The sequence below is a fragment of the Haliotis rubra genome, unplaced genomic scaffold (genome assembly GCF_003918875.1).
Source record: "Haliotis rubra isolate DU_JTF1 unplaced genomic scaffold, ASM391887v1 Scf151, whole genome shotgun sequence".
Lineage (NCBI taxonomy): Eukaryota > Metazoa > Mollusca > Gastropoda > Lepetellida > Haliotidae > Haliotis > Haliotis rubra.
The window spans coordinates 392,672-416,082 of NW_025765459.1; the positions used below are offsets into that span (position 1 = coordinate 392,672).

General features: G+C 39.1%; 1 protein-coding gene and 1 long non-coding RNA gene across 2 annotated transcripts; both read right to left on the minus strand.

The window, feature by feature from the left end:
- Positions 1-350: 350 nt before the first annotated feature.
- LOC124270364 lies at positions 351-3,189 on the minus strand. Its single transcript, XR_006896744.1, has 3 exons — positions 3,077-3,189; positions 2,696-2,697; positions 351-362 (listed from the first exon to the last, which is right to left on the minus strand). It is a non-coding gene; the product is annotated as an uncharacterized LOC124270364 (long non-coding RNA).
- Positions 3,190-12,144: 8,955 nt separating this feature from the next.
- Positions 12,145-22,780, minus strand: LOC124270346 (serine/arginine-rich splicing factor 7-like). Its single transcript, XM_046705395.1, is given in 7 exon segments — positions 12,145-12,219; positions 12,222-12,327; positions 14,375-14,532; positions 16,065-16,205; positions 19,296-19,336; positions 21,184-21,195; positions 22,624-22,780. Coding segments are annotated over 7 exon segments (654 nt in total). The 5' UTR covers positions 22,745-22,780.
- Positions 22,781-23,411: the final 631 nt, after the last annotated feature.

Consider the following 23,411-nt stretch of genomic DNA (forward strand, 5'->3'; position numbering starts at 1 on the left):
ACATGGTCACAGTACTGACCACTGAGCATGGCACGAACCAACATAGGCACGGTACTGACAAACATGATCACGATTGTACCGATAAACATGGACAGATTGTGTGTTTGTGTGTATATACTTTTGCATGTATTTTACATATGTTAATGTATATAATGCTGTAATGAGATAATGTATTCAGATGAGAAGCACGGCCATGGTACTGACAATAGCGAGCACAGCACGAATCAACATGGGCGGATACTGACAAACATGACCACCATTGTACCAATCAACATGGACAGATTCTGTGTTTACTTTTGTATTTTACATATGTTTATGTATATAATGCTGTAATGAGATGATGTATTCAGATAAGGACAGTGCTGACTGACATGGGAACAGGGGCAGATACTATGTTCATAAGGATAGTGTTGACCGACATGGGGACATGGACAGATATAGAGATTACTAAACGAGTGTCTCTCAGATATCATTTATCTTACAATGAGTTGTTTCAAAACGTATTTAACGAGCGAAAGCCTGACTGTCTGACAGACACGAGTACAGTAATCTGTTTTTAACGCACCATAAAATCGCACCATTTTATGGTCGAATAGATTCAAATTTCCTATTTTCTCCTCGTAGCTGTGCAATAATACCATACAATGTTTATGAATGAGTGACGTCACTTGGCGTCCCAATCACTGCTCATACCCAAGGTGACCCTCCACAAAAAGGTTTCTGCCACATCTTCGCGTCATCAAGGCAGTAGTAATAATGCAAAGTAGATAAGATCACAGAAAATTAATTAAACACTCTAAAACGATGATGTTACCATGAAAATGTGTACAATTTAAATTCTTGCAAGCAAAAAGTATTTGAGCGTGTGACGTCATCGTCATCATTTTGTGGTTGTCGTCATCGGAAGATTGTTTTGGATATGTCTGCACATTGTCATTGGGGATCTGTACTTGTGTACAGGTTTACGTTCAATGTTCTCCTATCGAATTGGAGCCAAAACTATTGAGTGTGTGTCATTAGGTGTAACCCCTGTGCTTGAATATGACATTGCTGAGGTTACGTTCACTGTCAATGGGGGACTACTCTTCTTCGCCACATCGTTCTCGTTTTCCCGAGCCAGAATATGCCACTTGGTATGTAACGGAATTTACGGAGTTGTCAGTATGAAATATGAGTTGATTACATCGTGTATGTTATGAAGACTTGAACTTTGTATTATCAGGCGTCGGAGGAATATCTTAAGCAATGACTTATGTGTAGATTAACCGTTCCTGTACATGTTGGATTGAATAGAGAGGACGTGTGCCACCATTTGCACTCATGAACCCTTGCAAAATGTTGTACATTGTTTCAACGAGTGTGTTTTGGTTCTGATTGTCATGAGTGAATGTGATAACATTAGAATCACATGGTAGCTCGGAGCTGGAAGTGGGTTTTCATCGTGTTTATCAATGAAATATGTCATCTTTATCAATTGATCAAAGAAACGAGGCAAATCGATCTCAAAATGGACAGGCACTGACGTTATCGTGTCAGATATTTTTGCAAGAGGATACATGACGTATCGCATCTCCCCAGTAAAAGTTCCATTGTTGTACATTTTAAATATTCTGTTCTAGAATAACAATGTGAACTATGTTTTATACAATTTTATACATTTTTATACTGTTTCAAATAAATACAATTCATACATTTCATATATGTGTATATTAAATGCTATTTTATAAAAGTCACTTGTTACATGGATATCTGGCAAAGGTAAACACACCCCATAAACATAAATTATATCCCATCACTTCTCTCGGTGTGTCAAAGCAACTACCACGGCAGCTTGTTAACGTATCCTCTGGCCATCACTTCCATGTCAGTATCCCATTATCGTCCGGCTAAGCTAGTGAGATCACTGCTCACTTCATTGTTGTTGTTTTCCTAAATTACCTTTGCCAGTCTCTGTGACGATGCACATGCCTACAGCGTAAATATGCCATACTACTGTATTGTTTCAATTTTGCTGATACATAAGGGTCATTGTGAAACATTGCCACGGATCTTACCCCAACAGGTTTGACTGCATGCTCCTTGCATATAAATACTGCCGCAGCATCCGCATAGGTTCACTCTTGAACTGCAGTCAGACTTGTTGGTCATATTTTGTTATTGTTTAGGTAAGACCTTGCATTATATTTTTCATGTGTTACTTGACGTGCATTTAATGTATGAAAGGTTACTAAATAGATTTAAACTTATATGTAACGTCTATGCAACAAGCATACTTAATAAGTTATATTTTGACATTGCAGAATAAGTTATGATCAGAAATACTAGACTTTGACATGTATATGTAACTTGCTATTTCATAATATCATTTAGGTAGTTCTGTTTATGTAATTGTAATATACCTCAGGTATAAATGTAATCTATAACCATGTTGTCAATTTCTCAAATATGTGTTTGATTATGACCGACCGAGTTTGTTTTTATGCCGCTTTTAGCAATATTCCAGCAACATCACGGCGGGGGACACCAGAAATGGGGTTCACACATTGTACCCATGTGGGGAATCGAACCCGGGTCTTCGGCGTGACGAGCCAACGCTTTACCCACTTGGCTACTCCACCGCCCCGTTTGATTATGAATTTATACTAACATAATTTTTCTTGTCTTTACAATAAACACTCTTGAACTGCAGTCAGACTTCTTGGTCATATTTTGTTGTTTAGTTTTAGATAACTAGTGAGATACAGGGAAACGGCCCGATCTCATTCGAAGGGAATCCCGGTCTTGATCTTTAACGGCGATTTTCACATAATTGTTTTAATACACAGGTTTCACTGATTGTTCGAGAGATTTTGAATTCATGACTAGAAATCAAAAGTTTTAAAAAGGAATTAGAAAATAAATAGATTTGTGTTATATTTCTTACAAATTCTGTTTCATTGTATAAAGGGCTTTTTTTTTGGCACGAGTAACAGGTTTCTATTCGATTGAAGCATGAGTAACTTATCGATGAATTATAATCAGGAAAGTAGTCCGTCATAACCTGACCCTAAGTCATCACCATGGAGTAGCCAATCACGACTGACATGGGAACATGGGCAGATACTGATGTTCATAAGGACAGTGCTGACCGACATGGGCATGGTATGGATCCAGTGATTGAGTATTGATCTATGCATCTGTGATATGTAAAAGTCAGGCCTGATACTGACAATCGTGAGCCTGGCAGGAACCAACATGAGCATGGTAGCTATGAACATGGACAGATACTGACGTTCGTAAGGTCAGTGCTGACCGATACAGTGTTGACGAATACAATTTGTGTGTTAACTTTATGTATTTTACATATGTTTATGCATATAATGTTGTAAGCAGATGTATTCAGATGAGAAGCACGGCCATGGTACTGACAATCGTGAGCACAGCACGAATGAACATGACCATGGTACCTATGAACTTTAGTATCTGTCCATGTTTATAAGGAGAGTGCTGACTGATACAGACATGGCATGGATCCAGCGATTGAGTATTGATCTAGATACAATTTTGATACGATAACATGTCAGTCAAGTCACAACTTCTGATGCAAATCAATCTTCCATAAAAACTACCATTTGTGTTGTTCATGAACGCCCCTGGATACAAAACATGGGCACAGTATTGACCAACATGGTCTGATCCAGGATCACACAGGATGAGGGAGTCCGGGTGATCACTGAAGAATAGACCGATCCAGTCCCGGCCGATAAGCCCCGCCCACTTCGTTTTTTGACGTTAGGGGGGACAACCACGGACTAATCACAATGGCGTCACCGCCGGCGAAACGTACGTGATTGCGAATGTTGTTGATGAATTATGCTTGTTGTACTTTGGTATCCGTCGTTTGTGAATGATATTTTAAAAGGAAAGTTATACGTATTTTATTTTCAATACATTTTAGTTGACAGGTTGTATAATTGGCGAGTGAAAAGGTAGTTAGATCTACATGCCCGATGAAAAATCGTCTCAGCCAGCTGCTGAGACTGGGAAGCCTATTTACTACCAAATAATCTATCCGGCAATTCACGTTCGTCTAACATATTAGCAGGGGAAAGGTAACTGAATTATGTTTGTTGTTTTTTTCTCAAAAATTCCCATCGTAATATTATAAAAACCGTGAACACAACCACATGTTCAAGTTACAGATCGTTCCGGTATCTATAAAAAAAATTGTCAAAACTGCGCGTGCCACCTTTATTTATTAGCTTTAAGTTTGTGTGAAAACTTGGGTTTCTACCTTTCAAGGGACAACGCAGGAAAGCAGTATCCCGGTCTACTACTTCGTCCACCTTGTTTGTCTGTATATATATTATCTGGAAAACGTTACTGGACTTGTTAACACAGTATGTTTCCATGGATGTATCTGGACATACCCCGAAGCAAATATTCAGCAGCTAATCTGCAGCTATTCTCAGTAAAATTTCTCTCTTCAAAATCTGTACACCATCCTAAAATGACACTGAATATAAGGAAATCCATTTTTTAAATAATCCTTTCCAATTTATATTTGTATGTGTACTTTGTTATGGAATCCTAATCTACAAACCTCCACTATAATGGACTTCATGAACTGCCACCATTTATCTACAGGTACGTCACACCACCATAAACACAAAGAATCCAAGATACAGTCTGCACCTGTACACTGACATATCTTCCATAAATAGGAAACGTGTGATGCAAAATCTTTGAACAGAGGATCCACAGTTATCCGTACAATTAACTAGCATTGAAACAGAATGTTACACAACATACAAATATACTGCTTTTTCTTCAGAGATATTTAACTGCTAACTACTATTGTAAATAAGAGGCAAAGAATATATTCAAAGTTTAAAGCTATTTGTCAATAAAATTACATATTGACATTATTGCTTCTTAGACAATGATAATCTTTGTTTTATTAGATCTGAGACCATATCCCTTAGGGAAATAACACTAATTCTGATCTATTTCCTTTTCTGAGATACTTACTAGTGTCATCAAACTATATTATAGTTGCTTAAAAATTTGGTAAAAGTCATAACAAAAGTAAAACATACCTGAAAATGTCCTGAAGCTTTCACCTCCTGCAATTAAACCAGTGTGCAATTTAATATGAATTTAAGCCTATTTTCCAAATAAGCATCAACAAACCTTGAACAATTTGTCCAAAACCAACATCTTAATAAACACTACTTTGGCTCAGTCTTCAAATATTGGTAACCTCCTCAAAAGCTGATGAATTCCAAGAAGTATTACATGAAATCGGGGTTGAATGTTATATTTCAATATCCATTCCAGTTACATGAACAGTCAACTTAGAATTCTGTAAGTTACTTGGTTCCATGACTGAATAATGCCTGGGTGTGACCAAAACGTAGCCTTTGTTTTTCTTTCAAATTCTCTGGATGTTGAAATAACTTTATTATGAGTGATGATACTAGTGATCACTCTCTGAATAAACATATTATTTAAAGACCAAATAAACTTAAAACAAACTAGTTATCTTAGTACCAAGTGTTTGTTCAGCCATGATATGTATATAGTGTTTGTTTGCCTAGTTCTGCCTTAACTTCACATGAATCTGATATGTGAGACAATTAAGTAATTATTAATAATTGATTGGAGTATTATCTATTTTATTACCTTTCCACGTTTCCTGGAGGAGGCAAGATTCTTAAAACATACCTTGCTATCATTTCCAGTGAATAATAATTAAAATGACAGAACTATGTTATTACTCCTAAAATGTACCAATGTACCCCCACCGCGCCCCAAACCCCACCTTACAAGTAAAAAAATTATGTTGTGACAAAAAAGCAAAACAAATAATGTTCTCATAGTTAGGAAATAAACTTATATTTCACTCCGTCCAATATTCCAGAAAGTCACTATTCTTCTGACATAGTTTTCGTCTCCGATTCACATTTGAGTAAAGCTAAATCATTTCAAGGTCCCATCTCTTTATAGATATTCTGAAATATTTAAGACATGGTTTTACAGACACTCATTTGAATTAATTTTGATGTTTGGATATTGCGTGATATGCAACTGCCGACACTGACAATATTTCCGTGTGGATAAAAAAATATTACTCTTCGAATATTTTGCACTATCAACAGATACTGTACCGTACATAGGCCTTCAGATTGTGCTTGTGAAACTTTAAAACATCCTAAAATGTGTGACAAATTTCAGAATATCTAATCGCGAATGCAACCATATCCACCACATTGTTCTTTAATGTAACAAGTTTTGCTATTTCGGTCGACCCTAACCGAAATCAGCTCGCTGTTAGATTTGTTTACATTGTGTCACGGCTTTCTCGCCTGTCTTATGTCAGGTTTATGGTGTACCAACTCAATGCCCAGTAGTGACTAAAAACGTGAAGCAAAAACAATTTTGTAGTTACAAGAATTGTCTGTGTTTATAATACTTGCAAAATCCTAAACTGCTATTTGTTGTCAACAATTGGTATTGATTTTGCATTATGTGCAAAGATGTGTAAATTGCAAATTCGCATCTGCAGGCAGATCGTGGGTTTCGTGAACGATGGTGCAGACATTTAACTCATCGTTAGGCCTATCGCATTCCTTGATCCGCCTAATTTTTTTTTGTCTTGTTCGTAATGGTTTTGTTAAAGGGACACATCAAATCACAGCAATATGTAATAGATATAGCGAGTGTAAATGGCATAATTCGAAGCACATCGCTTCGAAGGCATCGTTTGACCCCGGAAATAAGTCTGACAAATCCACACAGCGCGCCCGGCCTGCTGATTGGCCAAAATTGACGCATGCGCCAGTTTTGATTGACAGACTGGATCGGTCTATTTAGAAAGTAGGTCAGTCACCAGTCTCTTTAAAATCCTGACAGTTCCAAGTTACTGGTTCATCAAGTTACACCTTACAAATTGAAAACAAAACAGAGACAAACTTCTTTTGTTGGCTTTTATTCACAACAATCTCATAATAAAACTTACTGAAAAGCATTGATGATAAAATATCAGTTACGTGAAATAAGCACCTTCTTTTGACTTCAAAATTAACTGGCATTTTGTGATTATTATTTATTTCAGAATGATCTGTCTTAAAAAGTATCAAATCAGAGAAAATGAACCGGTTACTTCTAGCAAATTATTGGGTCATCTACCACATTTGACAATGGAGGGAAAGGGTCACCCATCACTGCCAGACTACAAACAGAAAACTGTGGAGATCCAGAGTTAGTGAAACAAATGAAAACACACGGTACAACTTGTGAACATCCACAGCAAAATTGAAGTGAGACAAATCATTTGACATTTCACGGCCCTAAATCAATGCCTTCTTCCTGGTTTGACGTGTTCAGCTTGACAAAACAATTATTTTAATTAAGCGACCTGCATGTCTAGAACTCAGAGATATTACCAATAAGCACACGTGTTAACAGACAATGTTAAATATACAAGTACGTCAATTTTAGCACATTAGATCAACGTCATGACACTGGAAAAGGTTTTGAGTATCATGACACAATGTATCACATGTTCTAAGATCGTAATTTATGTCAAAACCGTGGAAGTAGCGTTACATAACACACTAAAGTGTCATGTAACAACATGACGTAAAGCAAGACATTTCATAAGATCGTAATTTATGTCAAAACCATGGTAGTAGCGTTACATTACACACAAAAGTATCATGTCACAAACTGACGTAAAGCATGATGTTTTGTCACAACACATTATCCAAGTCATCGGACATGTTGACTTAAACATGACTGAATGCACAGAACATCTATAATGCATCCTCTTTATCACCAAGAGCTTTCAGTAATCCTACACTAAACCTCTTGAGCCATTCCCATGGGCCTTGTTACCCACCCTCGGTTTTCATCGCCATTTTAGCAACCAATTTAACCTTGACATTAAGAACAGAGAAAGGGAGGTAACTCATCACCTAGAAACCAAAGCCACCAACTAGTAGAATTTGACAGTAAGACATCCTTTCCATCAATTGATTTTCAGTTTTTCAATACTGAATTTCTCAAGAACTTAAAAATCAAAGGGACTGGCCTCCATGGTGTTAATATTGTCAACCCAACTTTGAGGCTGGCTTGTAAGTCACATTCTGTAGGGTATGTTAGAGGTAAATATGGCAAAAGGATATCAAGTGATGGTAATTTGTCTTGATCAGAACCACAGAATGGATTCAGAGTTAGTGTAGGTTTACGGAAATAAAAGATATATGATTTGGGAGACATAGAGGATGCTAACAATGTTTCAAGACATTATTCAATGCAATAACACGACACATGACTAACGGTTTATGCAAGGTGATCTGTCGTGACACAAAGTTGTAATGCTGTGATGCATCATGTGACCAAATTTACATAACACGCAACATGTAAAACTCCACAACCAGTCAAAGTTCATCATGTGCCAAATGCCACTATGAAGCTCAAATGAAGTACATGTTGAGAAAACCCAAAACGACAGTGATGACAGTTATTACCAATCACGATGTATCTTAGAATTGTCTCCTGGACCCGGAGATTTAATTTGTTGTTTACGCTGTCCTCAGCAATATTCCTGCCATATGATTCCTGCCGTTTGTACATAATAGAATCTGGACCAGACATTCCTGTGATTGATATCACTGGCATCAGTCTATGTAATAGGACACCATGGAGATGGATTAAATGCTACCTTGAACAGTATTTCACTGAGTGTATGTCTCAACGGAGCTTTGTTGAAACTGATGAGCAGATGTGACGCAGACAAGGTTGACAAACTTGATATCTGAACATATCAAGCTGGAACCAGTGTGAGGGGCACTAACTGGGAAATCGTAGGATGTTTTCAGATTCTTCAACAAGGTCATACCTCTTACTTAAGATACGTAGGGGATATTCATTGCCAAATGTTTTAACAAGAATATTATTTTCTATGTTGGCTCTAAACTGACATCATGGGTGGATACAGATAGATTGGTTTGTTCCTTCCTCATCAATCCTCATTTTTCAGAGATGTTCACAGTGAAGCGTTGATATTAGTTTGTTCAATAGAAGGACTAATTACACCTGATATCAAAGTAGCTAACACCCCCCACCCCCACCCCTCCAAAAGAACACCCTCAAAACAAAACAACCCCACAGATCAATGGCTCTCTTATTACGCCAATACACAATCATAAATAGGATAAAACGTAATATTGTCTACTCATTCTATCATGTTCAACATGCAAACTAGATCTTATCTGCCCTGGGCTCATTAAACTAACCACTGTGTGCCTTCACTGTCAAAAACGGCCTTAGTGAATTCCACAAGCAACACAACATGAAAGCAACATTAATTCAAACAGCACCTTATTAAAATCCTGTTTTCTTGGGATTAATGCTGTTTTCTGGTGATAAATGTTTCCACAAATTCTAGGACATCTAAGGTAAAGAAATAAAACATGATAGTTCTCAGTTATCTTTGATGCAAAAATACATTGTATGGTAAAACAAATAGAAAGGTTTGGAAATGGATGGCATCATGTCAAAAGAAATACAAATAACTCATGCTGACTGTCATGACTTGTAGAAAATCTCTACTTCCTTCAAGGACGTCGGTTCCCCTCACAGCGGAAGGGTTGGGACAATGCAGGGCATGGACTTGGGGATACTCAATCATCAGCAGGACTTGGAGAACCACTCCTTTCTTTTCGCTTCTTGCAGGGGATGAGGCTCTAGAGGCATCAGACTCACCCCCGATCATCTTGCTCACCATTTGTTTGTTCCAATCGATTTACTTTTTGAACGACTTCGATTTAGAGCGACTTTTAGACTTGCTGACCGATTTTTTTCAGACCTGGAAACAGAAATGGACCATACCTAATCATGCTGTCAGCATTACCTTGTCTCTGTCCAAATAGTGGAAACTACAGCCAAAATGACAGATACACACAAGACAACACCTTCCTGACAATCTATGCTGCTTCCCAACCCAAGACTACTTAATGCTGAACGTGACGCCACCATCAACCCCTGGATGCTAAGGGTGTTTTTAACAAACATCTTTACAAAGATACTGGATCTACATACGGCTGTAATAATTACATTGAGGTGTAGAATATTACATTTCCTATCCAGTGGTGTAAAATAGAAAACAAATATGGATGTGGTTTAAAAACAGACACTGTTAAGCCGCCTTCACACGCCAAACTAAAATTTGACAATTTGTTGAAATTTCAAAAGTTGTCTAAGTTATGCTTTCACACGTCAAACACATGTTGTGAAACTTTCGTGTCATTTGAGCACCATGTTTCTATCGGTGCGGTCACGTGACAATTTCATTCACTGTGATTGGTTGTTTCTAAACAACACGAGTTTGACAACACTTCACACTTTCGAGTTTGACAACACCGAAGTTTGATGGAAAAGTTGGTGAGAATAGAGACCGATCCTACTTCTCAACAGTTTGACAACTCTGAAATTGGTGTTGGTGGCAAGTTGTTTGAATGTTCACACTCTCAAACTCGAAGTTTGACAACATTTGCCGGTGTAGGCCGCTTTTAAAGTCTTCGGAAAATTTGTTATGCATTACAAACAAATGATTTCACTGCTTTACATCGTACACCAATACAAGCACAATGTTTTAACTTGGTATCTTTCCTGATACCTGAACATCATAAGGTTATACATTAAATATATACTTAACAGCAAAAGAAACGCAAGTCTGGCATATAGCCACCTTGAGCTTGCACACAGGCCGTGCAACGTTGAGTTCACTAGAGTCTTAAAGAATGCATGAGGCAATTGGTTCCTACTCAAAACCAATCTCTATTCCAATTGGCAAGTGTGAGTGGCTTTCTACCTGCAGCAATCCTCCGTCCAATTTTGTCCCAGAATGCTCAATGGGAGCCATTTCCGGGGAAAGAGATGACCATGGAAAAACGTAAATGTTGTTCTGAGCCAGACAATCCATTGACACCCTTGCTGTGTGAGGGCTGCAAATGTCACTGGCGTTGATGTGCAAAAATTGGCTTCACATATGGCTTTTGGAAGTAGATTCTAGCAGCCCCAAGACGACACCTAATTGAATCGCTTTGGCACTGCTCCCTTGACCCAAGAACTAAGGATGCTGTTACTGTTGCTGCTTGAGTTCGGTTCCTTAGATGAGTGACCCGGATGAACATATCTTGCACATGAGTTGTCACTGTTGCCGTCCAATACGGGGATGATCAGCAGCAACCCCGGTTTTGCTGATGACGTTGGAGCAAGTCGTGTAATGGTGGAAAGATGACAGCCCAATTGTCTAGCTACAGCGCGTTTTCAAAGCTACCTCCGTGCAGCTTTCCAATGGCCATTCCCTCTGCTCAGTCCTTAGTCTAGGCATCGCTTGTGTGTGGCGATACACACCACCCAGCGTCAATACTGAACTGTGTTTTGACTCAAACCTTTAGAAAGGATACCTCAGAGTGAAATGCATGCTTTTCATCAAGAACTGTCGATGCACGCTAAAATTATGGTTTTGCTGCACTGTTGGTGTGTTTGTGCTAATGGTTCATATGGACGCCAAATTGCATGACATCATCTCATCTGTGATCATTACGTCACTTTACCATGAACGCTCCATAAACATGAACGCTTACCTTCATGAGCTTTCATTTTTCTCGAATCTTATGCGTTTCTTTTGCTGTTCAGTATATATTGAAAAGCCCGCCACAACTGAGGAAACTTGATTTCCCTCTAGGGCATCAAGCAATGTCATAAAGAAAAAGCAGAACAACTCTGCTGTTATAAGATGCCTCTTACAAAACCAGCAGGTTAGGTATATGTCATGAGACACATTCTAACTCAGAAGCCTCATGATGTATGATACAGAGTGAGTGAGTTTAGTTTTCCACCCGTACCCATTCAGCAATTTTCCAGCAATATCATGGCGGGGACACATTCTAACTCAGAAGCCTAGGCATCACAGAGTTGTGCCCATGTGGGCAATATCGAACCGGGGCGACTTAGGCATCACACATGTGCCCATGTGGGGAATCAACCCGGTCTTCGGCATGACGGGTTTAACGCTTTAACCACTAGGCCTACCCCACTGCACATGTATGATACAGAGTGTCCTTGTGATGAACACACAGAAAGGAAGATTCCTCACCTGCTTCGAGAACGACTCCGTGATGCTCTCCTCTTGTCCCTGCTACGACTTCTGCTTCTGCTGCTGTGGCTTAACTTCGCTACTCATGCCTGTCACGCGGCCGCTCGCGACTTCGACTCCTCTTCCTCCTGTCTCGACTCCGACTTCTTCGAGATCGGGATCTAGATCTGGATCGGTAGCTGGAAGGAGAAAAACTGGAGTCAGTTCACCCTCTGAAAGTTTGAATACTCAGATCTCACTAACACAACACTGAGTCACTGACAATCATGGGTGGTGGAAAACTAATCTCTTAAAAGGGGGTTCTTAGATCTACTAGTAGTATCATAACACTGATAAGTGACACAACAGAGTCCTAGCAACTCAGACTCCAGCCATACCACTACTGGTATAAAAAAACAAACTATCAACCACAGCATATTCTACACAAAGAGGATATTTGGGCCTCATCCCAATGGCATACCAACACAAAAACGCACCAGCTCAATCGTGTCACAGATGAATCCTATCACACATGAATTTTGTGATTCCGCTATCATAGAGAAATTCAATAAAATTTAACTAGCAGATATGAAATTGGAGAATTTGCTTTTTCTTAACCAGCAGCCCTTTAATTTTAATTGTTTTCAAGCTTTTCAATTGATTTTTTTTAATAAAATAACCAAAAAATATTTAATATGAGATTCCAACATTAATCCTTCAGTAAAACAAAACTAGAAAAATGTAATTTTCTGAATAAAATTGATATTTTATACTTATCCTGACTCATGTTTAATTGCTTGTCTTCTTCCTCTTGAGAACACAGTGGAACACTTGTATCTCCTTATTGAAGCTCCCTTCAATAAAGCGTATGTAAAATCACTAATCACTACTCACCAAGATTTGTCCCTCCTTCCGTTTTGGCGGGAACTGGCGCCACTGTTCCCCCACATGCTTCACTCTCTCCTGAATATGAGCCCGACACTTGAATTTGCAGGGAAATCCAAAGTGTCTTGTGGGGAGGTTGGGAGGGCTTACCTCATGAGTCAGGATAAGTATAAAATATCAATTATAATTAGAAAATTACATATTTTTCCTTATCCTGACTCATGCTTAATTGCTTGTAGAAACCGACGGAAAAAGCGCTGCCCTTTCTGCATTGATGGCGACGGGGCCCACGGGATGATCATCTGTTGTCAGCGTTGATACTTCGGGTTGAGAATGGATCTGCGCTGAAGTCACCGTAGCTGACACCGGTCGTTTCTTGTGATGAACCTCTGGGATGATGATCGGCTGATCATCATACAGGCCCTGTTCTGCGACGGGAACAATCTCGGCTGAGAAAGATCTAGTAGTCTGCGCTGACTTCCCCTTGGTGGTGGACGCTGCACTGGGGGTGCGAGGTCTGCGCTGGGTGGTGGTTGACGACCTCCGAGTCTTGGACTGCGACGACAGGATGTCTGGAGATGCAGGTCTCTTCTTGGAGGTGGCGGACTTCGTCCCAAGCCTCTCCTCCGAGGGAAACTCCAGCGGAACACCAGACGGTAGGGGGTCGTCCGACAGCAGTTGACTGGTGAGGGACTCAGCTGAATTATCCATGATTGGATCAATCCTTCGTGACCTATCTGCGGCATGTCTCAGGACGCAAAGAAGATATTTATTAAATGCCAAGTTGATAAATGCTTGCAATAATTGCAGCGTGAGCCGGAACCGTGCAGCTAGGGCATATTAGGTGCGGGTCAGCAGCAGAGAAACGTAACTTACATACGGAACAGATTTTCATGAACGTAAACTACTGAACAAACACGGAATACACCGTGAATAAACAGTGGTAAATACGAATAAATATCAAATCATACTGATGAAGGATACTAGCTAAACCTCTATAAAGAACTTATAGAGGTAACTAACTAAATAATCAAAGGATATAGTGCCGTAAGGAGACACAGGCGCTCTCACAACCTGCTCACTGGGCGAAGGAGGAGAGAGTGAAGCATGTGGGGGAACAGTGGCGCCAGTTCCCGCCAAAACGGAAGGAGGGACAACTCTTGGTGAGTAGTGATTAGTGATTTTACATACGCTTTATTGAAGGGAGCTTCAATAAGGAGATACAAGTGTTCCACTATGTTTGCAGGAGGAAGAAGACAAGCAATTAAGCATGAATCAGGATAAGGAAAAATAATCATTCTAAATTTAACACATTCCAGTGGCATTTATTACATGTATTACATAAACTATGTCTGGAGTTACCTCCCCCTTCTCCTCCTTGGTGATGGTGACCTGTATCGACTGCTGTCTGGAGTTACCTTGACCTCCTGGTCGACCCTCCGTGGTCCGAAGGACCGGTCATCAGGACAATCTCGGGCCCAGTGTCCTGGACGGTGGCAGCGGTAGCACTCATCATATCCCTGGCAAGGAATAACGTTCTCATTTTAAAAATAAGGGAATGTAAAACACGTATTTGGTTTCAAGTCAGTTTACAGATTTTAATGTAAAAAAACAGAAAGAGTTGGCAGGAAGATAGTATGTTAATCCTGAGTACCAGAGTACAGTAGCTCACCTATATGCAGTTGTACACAACTGAGGATGTGCTGAACTGACACATGCTAACTAAACACCCACAACAGCTCAGAAATATAGCTGCATACAACTACTGTAGTGATAGAGTAAGTGAGTGAGTTTAGTTTCACGCTGCACTCAGCAATATTCCAGCTGTATGGCGGCGGTCTGTAAATAATTGAGTCTGAACCAGACAATCCAGTGATCAACATCATGAGCATCAATCTACACAATTGAGATACGATGACATGTGTCAACCAAGTCAGAGAGCCTGACCACCCGATCCTGTTAGTCGCCTCTTGTGATAAGCCTGGGTTACTGAAGATCAATTCTATCCCGGATGTTCACTGATGTATTGATAAAGAGATGCCAACTTTCAGATTTAAAACATCACTTTCGAGCCATCATTTAAAACTAATCTGATTAAATGGAGCCATTTTTAGCATGTCAAACATATCACGGCGAGTTTCCAAAGACATAATAAGGCCACTTACATAGCTTAAACTCCAGGCTGCACGGGCACACAGGCATATTCTAAACACATACAGCATAATGGACATTATTAGCCCAGATTAACCCAAGCTGCCTGTGAGGCGCTAGAAGGTTAATAGTCACATAACTTATACCACCGGGTACCCATTTTCTGTTTGGTGAGCAGAGGCAATTTTAAACAAACTCACTTGCCGAACGTGACACCACAATTGTGTCACATGTGGTTTGTTGTGGAGCAGGACTGAAGTCCTGAAAACTCTCGGGAGTCAAGATGCCAAACATGGTCACCTATCCAAGAATTCTCTGTGACCAACATTGCTTAACTAACTGAATTGTGACCTAATCTCTATGCACAAGACCACCAGGACATGCACGATACAAGTTTTCATGTGGAGTGTGTTTGTTGTTTAACACATATGCCAACGGCAAAGGAATAATTAATTCTGGACCAGACAATCGAGTGACTGATATTATCAGCATGGTCCGTGACCTTGGGGTACATGGACACGCCAACAAGAAGATAATGGAGTTTGAGCATCCATTAAGTCACCTCTTCCAATGAACATGCTTGGGACAAATTGTAACCAGGAATCCTGCTGGGTCAACACAGCCAGTGAATGAATATTGCTTAATGTTGAGCAATGTTGCAGCTATTCACAGCTATGGGTTGATATGGGGACAAACCCATGATTCTCAGATCCCAAGGGACACAACTCGCCACAGCCAAGTCTGACACCTTTAACCACTGTCAAACCATCTCCAACATAATAACAATGAATGGATATTACAAACTGTATCAAAACATTGGAAGATCAAAGCTGTTGTCTAGTACAATCCAGCAACAAAGAGGATAGAGAAATGTAAGAGGTGTGGACCGATCTATTCTTACATTATCCGCCCTACGGACCGGCTTCTCTACCTCCCGGTTGAATGGCTGTCTTACCAAAGGTCGCCTTGGGTTGCCTTTAGCCCACTCCACTATAATGCTTGAGCCACACAGTTCACGCCCATTCTCATACTTGACAGCATCCTGAAATTGGTGAACATGTGTGAGGCACTGTCCTTGTCCCATCAAGCCACAACAGGGTCACAAACAGCATACAAATAACATGCCTGATTTGAGTCGACACATCCCCTTGCCTATCTCTCTATCTCCACTACCTTTAAGTCGTTTCTGCAACTATTTCCCTCACGTACTGTAGAGGCATTGCTACAACCTGTCAACCTTTCTTTAAATCATATCTTACTGTAACAGATTGTTCTTAAAGGTTCCAGTTTGAAAATTATCCAAATACAAGTTGAAATGTTGACAGATGTAGAATAATCTCTAGCCTAAAATCACATATCTCAAACTAGGTTAATACTGTTGTCATATTCAACAGACTTAGGATGAACAGAATTGGTTAACTTGTAAATGTTTGCAATAAAACACACGTCTGCTTTTTTTTCACGTCTGCTCTTGAAAAATAATTCAATCTCTCCAACAGAGACATAATAAAGGAACGATGTCAGCATAAACATCAGTTTCAGATATGTGATCAAAGCACTTCATACTTTTGAAGTTTTTAAGCTTAAATACATCTCATGCATACATGAAAGCATATTAATAGTCAAAGTTATTTCATGAAATAATCCACAAGCATTTGGCTCTACAAAAAACTAAATCATTCTACATTTCAGTGTTGAAACAAAAAGTAACTCATGTCTGGCTGTGAAAGCATAATGAAACACAAGGCCATCATAAATTAATCATTAGTATTTCACCCTTTAAACTTACAACCAAACACATCTCGCATAAAAGAAATACAAGAAAAACCCCCCCCAAACAAAAACAACAGCAACAAACAAACAAAACCAAAACAACATTTTGGGTATATACAGGTGAAGGAAAGGGACCCTTCTTATTTTGATGAAAAACATAATGAATCAGTGTCTTTGTTGTTTAATGCCAGAATCAGCAATATTTCAGGTCTGAAAATTTTCACATATGGACAGGCAATCCAGTGATTGACATCATGAACACCGGTCAGCTGGATACACTGATATGTATCAACCTGAGTCTGGCTGACTACCTTGATTCTGTTTGTTGCCTCTTACAACATGCATGATTTATCAAAACATATACCAGCAATTCACAGGTTTATGCTTAGATGAAGCACATCCACCAACAGCTAAGTTCTTATAAGGTATTTAGAAGTTGAACAAACATGAAAACATGATACGTTTTTATGGATAAATTCTAATTCTTTATACGACGTTGCAGAGGTAATACTTGCTCCTTCATCATTCACCTGATGAAGGAGGAAGAATTAGTTCTGAAACATCGTATGAAAAATTAAATATTGTTATCACTCAAAACATGTCATGTATTCAAGCTATGTCACCAGTTGCCTAAACAGTTCATTTATTAAAGATTTGGAACACAGTACATGTCTACAACATCTGGCTGAAAATCTAATGATTAAGTTATTGTGGCCGGAGAGTAACACTGTACCATAACAAGGGAAAATTACACTACACAATCTAACAAAGCAGTTGCTAACCCACACACCCACGAAAATACCTGAGGATAGCAATAGGTAACGATTAACCAAATAGCTGGTCTTCATATCAGACAAACTGATTGGAAAAAACAACAATACACAAACACAGAACATTGAAAACAAGTGAGAAAAGAATGAAAGTACAGTAACAGTCAACATCAACATGATAACGAATGGCGAGTATACATCAGGTATGGGGCCAGGAAGATGACCGTTTCATCGTGTACAGGACTACAGATATACTGTGAAAATGCATAATCAATTTTTACTTGATATCAAACAAAAATGTGTTTTTGTGCTCAGTTTCATCTCCAAAGAATCAAGATTGAAGCAGTACGACACTGTTGTGTTTGATTGTCAGACACCAAGGATAATCTAATTTGTTTTTTGTGACATCTTGCAAAATATATATATATATGATTTAAAATGTTTCCCCAAAAATCTGCATTATGGAATTGGCTGAATGACACAACGTATTTTGTAGTGCTGGTTATCTCCCTGACAATTGGGCTCTAATATTTCTAACAAGATCAGCCTTTGACAGTCTCAATTTCCCTAGTGCCACAAGCCCTGGTGTTGTGTAACAACATTAAACCCTGCAACTCCCATTAACACAGGTAAGGCCCATTATGAAAGGAATTACCCAGTGAGAAAAAATGTTATGGACTCCAACATAATATTCAACAATGACAACAAATTGTCTTATCACTCGATCAGTTATCCACTCAATAGCACCAGCATCATACGTAATACACTGTCTCATCAAGCAAACTGTCGTCTTAAATGTTGACATTTCTCAATTCATGCTTCCTGGCCTCTAGACCCTTCATAAACAATGCTAACCTAACAGGAAAGTGTAAGAAGAAGATACAAATTGTTGTTTATACACATACTGGTAACCATGGTAACAAGGGCAAGCCGCCTGGGCGCGGCAAGGCCTAGATGTTGGCGCGAGTAGCCGGCAAGTGTAGAACCACGGCAAGGTCTCATGGTCAGAGTTTTGGTCACATGATCGGGGTAGGAACGATTCTGGCGGAAGGGTTGTACCCAGGGAACTATGGCTAAGGCCTGGCTCAAGGTCAAGGTCATTGGAGCCTGGCTAAAGGTCATGGTCATTGCTGCCTTGCTAAAGGTCATGCTTTGCCGTGACAGGATCAGGGGGAGCTGGCTTGGTGGGTAGCTATATAGTACATTGCATTCAATATTAGAGTCATCACATCAGTTTGGAAATTTATTCAAATACACAGAATTATTCATTACTTTGAAACAGATCGAAAACGGAGTTCATTTAAAGCAAGATACAAGGAGAAAAACTTATCTGATCATAACTATTTGATTACAACTGTCTGGATATATCATGATCACTTTTCTCTTTACTGTTACAAAGTTAAAATGGACCAGAATGGAGACAATAATTAAACGTTATTATTACAGTCATAGTCAATCCAGTGAGGAATATATACTGTTACGTACTGATGATGAAACTACAAAATTCATGACCTGCTGATTCATTATCATTAAACTTAGTAACTTCTCTTGGAAATTAGAGTTTCAAACTGACTGATGTTTGTATTTACCTCTCCATCTCGACGGTCTTCAAAATCAATAAAAGCATAAGCTGAAACACAGGCATGCATATTGGAATTAATCATGAAGATATGACTACACTGCTCAAAAGAAGTTAAGAACACCACATTTTGCATGACTATAGTAAATGTCAAGACTTTCTCTGAATTTTTCAAATTCTGACTGTTGTCTAACTTGTTTTGAGTGGTGTATATCGTGGTGAAGAGGAATGAAGCTTTAGGAATTGATATTCACAAAATATCACAATGCATAGTCTGTTTGATTTCATTTTAGACCGATGAATTGCTCACTAACACAAAATCTAATAATTGCAACAAAACCAAATTTTAACAAACTATCATTATTTTGTTGTCACTTTTCTCTATTTCTTACAAAAAGGGACCACTTGCTGGTAGGACAGCCAGGTAATCAACAAGCATGTGTAACACTGTTGTGAAATTGATATTTCACACGTGCAACTCACACACCTGGCTGTTCTACCAGCAAGCAAAATAATGATCGTTTGTTTAACAACTTTTCATTCGGGTGCCCAAAATTATGATACAAATCATCAGAGTTGATCTGACGATTTCATGGGACAGTGCAAAATTTGGTTTTGTTGCAATTATTACATTTTGTGTTAGTAAGCAATTCATTGGTCTAAAATGAAATCAAACGGACTATAGGTTTAAATCAAGTTAGATGAATTAGCAAGTGAATTTTGTGTTTTGCTGCTGTCAGCAATATGTTGACTAAATCGGTCAGACTGTTGGATGGTTGGCTGGTTGGTTAATGCCGCACACAGCAATATTCCAGCTATATGGTGACGGTCTGTACATAATTGAATCTGGACCAGACAATCAAGAGATCAACAACCTGAGAATCGTTCCAAGCAATTGGGATACGATAACCTGTCATTAATGTCAACCAAGTCAATGAACCTGACCACCCGATCCCATTCGTTGCCTCTTACGACAAGCATGGGTTACTGAAGGCCAAGTCTAACCCGGATCTTCACTGTAAATAGTCAGGTAGACAATGTAGTCTGGTTCAAGTAATGACGGTGTGTGACTGAATCTGGACCAGACAATACCATGACTGCCCTCATCAGCTTTGATCAGGGTTACAATAACATGCATTTCAAGACATATGTCTGACCACGAAATACCGTCAGTCGCCTCTTACAACAAGCATGGGTTGCTGAAGACCAATTCTAACCTGGATCAGGAGTCCACATATTGTATGAACAGTACCATGTTCCAGGGGTGGAAATAACCCATTGCCCGACGTCCGAGTCCAGTGTTTTTTTTCTGTCGGGCAAGCAAATTCGTATATCATGCTGTACCGGCGTCCAGTTGACTTTCCAATGTTAATTATGTCGTTTACTTCAAAATCAACAAGAACACGGCTGGTATAGAGGAAACATTATCAGGGCAAGTGACATTACATGTGCCACTGTACCGGAGTACACTAGCAATTTTAAAGTTATTTCCACCCCTGTGTTCATTTCATACATCTGAAACACTTCAAGACGTGATGAAGTAATTTTACGACGAAACTCTTTCTTGTTTAACACCTCACTCAGCAATATTCCAGCTATATGAAGACAGCTTGTAAAGAATCAAGTCTTGACCAGACAATGCAGTGATTTCCCTCATAGGCTTCCATCTATAACTGGGATACCATGACATGAATTTAACCATGACAGCTAGCCTTCCTGAACAATCCCATCATTTGCCTTGTATCACAAGCATAGATTGCTGATGACCGGTTCTAATCCGGATCTCCACAGGATGTCAGTGGAGTTGGGCTCTTAAATGTTTTGGGAATAGTCAAGTTAATGAACTAAATGTTTTCAGTTAAGTTTGTTCAGTTCTACCAAAATACAGCAATTCTCACCCATTTCAGCACCTGAAAAATAAAGTTCAGCAATAAGGTTCATCGCATCAACAAAGATTGAAATGCAGATAAATGAGTAAGTGAGCATGCGAGCAAGTTGGGTTTTACGCCGCTTTTAGCAATATTCCAGCAATATCACGGCAGGGACCACCAGAAATGGGCATCACACATTGTACCCATCTGGATAATCGAACCTGGGTCTGCAGCGTGGCAAGCGAACGCCATAACCACTGGGCTACCCTACCGCCCCTGAAATGGAGTTAAACATGAACACTTTTACCAGCACTGAAAATTATCAGGGTCTGCTCAGTACAAGGTGGTCAGTGGTACTTTCTCAATAGATCCCAAGTTTAATTTTAGGCTCATTTGTATCTTGTTCAGCACTACTGGGAAATATTCAAGCTGTATATGGTGTTCTGTGGAATTATCAAGACTGAACCAGACAACCCAGTGACTGACAGCATGAGCATCAATCTACCGAGACACTGATCCTAAGATAAGCAGACCTCCTTCTACAGATTGCTTCTTTTGGTCCTCAAATTCAACGGTTATATACAGTAGTTCTTCTATTTTCCTATGCTGTTTAATGTAATTTCCAAATGTCTTCATGAACTCCACCATAGGTGTCATGTCACTGAGTCTGAGTTTTAACTTTTACTCAAGTTTGAGAAAATCATTTCCTCGAATGAACTTAAACCCATATTAAACTCGATCATAGTAGACAATTTGAGTTTGGTGGATAGATTACTTAAGTTGTTTGGGCTGTTTTATTTCAAAAATGCTGTTGAGATAAAAATTCAGTATTCAGTAAAAATTAGAGTAAAAACTTAAGTTTGTTTCAAGACCTGTTCATTATTCACTGTGATAAGAGTTCATATACATATGAGGTGAGGGGAAATTGGGTTTTACGTCGTGCTTGAGAAAATTTCGCTCATATGACGACGTGCATGCGTGTGTATGTGTATGTGCGGCTGCTTGTACGTTTTATAGTGCTAGCCCACTGAGATACCATATACATATGATGCCTGGCTAGTTAGTCAAAAGCGTAAGCAAATTGAAAACAAAGCATTTGGTATTATGCACAGAAATGTTATCAATTCAGTTATTATATGTATTCTTGCTCCAAAACTTCTAGGAACTCAAAATTCATTGAGTTTTGGGGATAAAGAAGCACGTCATAAACACACGGTTGACATTTACCACGTCCATTCAACAGATCTACGATACAAGTACTGATCTAGTTAGAATATCAATGAAGTATGATTCATGCCAAGCTGCTGCTCCAGGTTAATTAGCTCTTTTCACGTTGTGATATTAAACACGTCACTGCCGTCGATGGGTCGAGGGTGATCGAAAACCGAATTCTGGGCATATATTGTTGTCGCAAGAATGGGTCACTACTGTGTTCTAAAACTCGGGCAAACTTAAACTACATATTACCATATTTCACATCACATCTTAACAATCTGCCATAAGGCTCAAACAAGTCCTCGAGATCTCGTACTCGAGTGCTCTTGCTGAGACGACCCACAAAGAGCTGGCCTTCTGCTCGTCTCGACATGGCTGCTGAACAATTCTGAGCATTCAGATAATGTCGGGTAATTACGCCGTCGACCGGTAGTATGATTATACCCCGAGATAAACGAGATTTGATATAGGGAGTCCGATTGAAATAAACGTCAATATTCGTTTCGTATAATTTTATAATTATGCATGAATGGAGAAAAACACAATTACAATGTCGAGATAAAAAGAGATTTTTTTTGTTTTTCTTGATTCGAATGGTCAAATAAAAACTGTACATATTCGAAACAGAAATTAGACGCTGCAAACGTACTATTATCAGAACGACGTACAACAAGCTATTCAAGAGGCGCATAACCCTAAGGTGGCATTAAAACACAATTATGTTTAATGAAATTTCACACCAAAGACTGTCTAATTTGTTCCATTTTAAATGTTTTAATAAATGGTTCCGTTTTGGGGTTTTTGTGACTGAATACCATTCTCTAAACGATGTCCGGTCGTTGCAAGGTCTCATGAAGCACATAAAATCTTTCCAGACAAGTAACCTTTCTCTCTTTCCAGATAAGTAATGTTTCATTTCCTAACATTCCCGTCTTATCAACGAAACAGGTTTTATCACGTCTGCTTTTAGATCACCTATGATATGTTTCGATTTTATATTTTATAGAAAAGTGAACAGAAAAGATCCAACAAATATTACA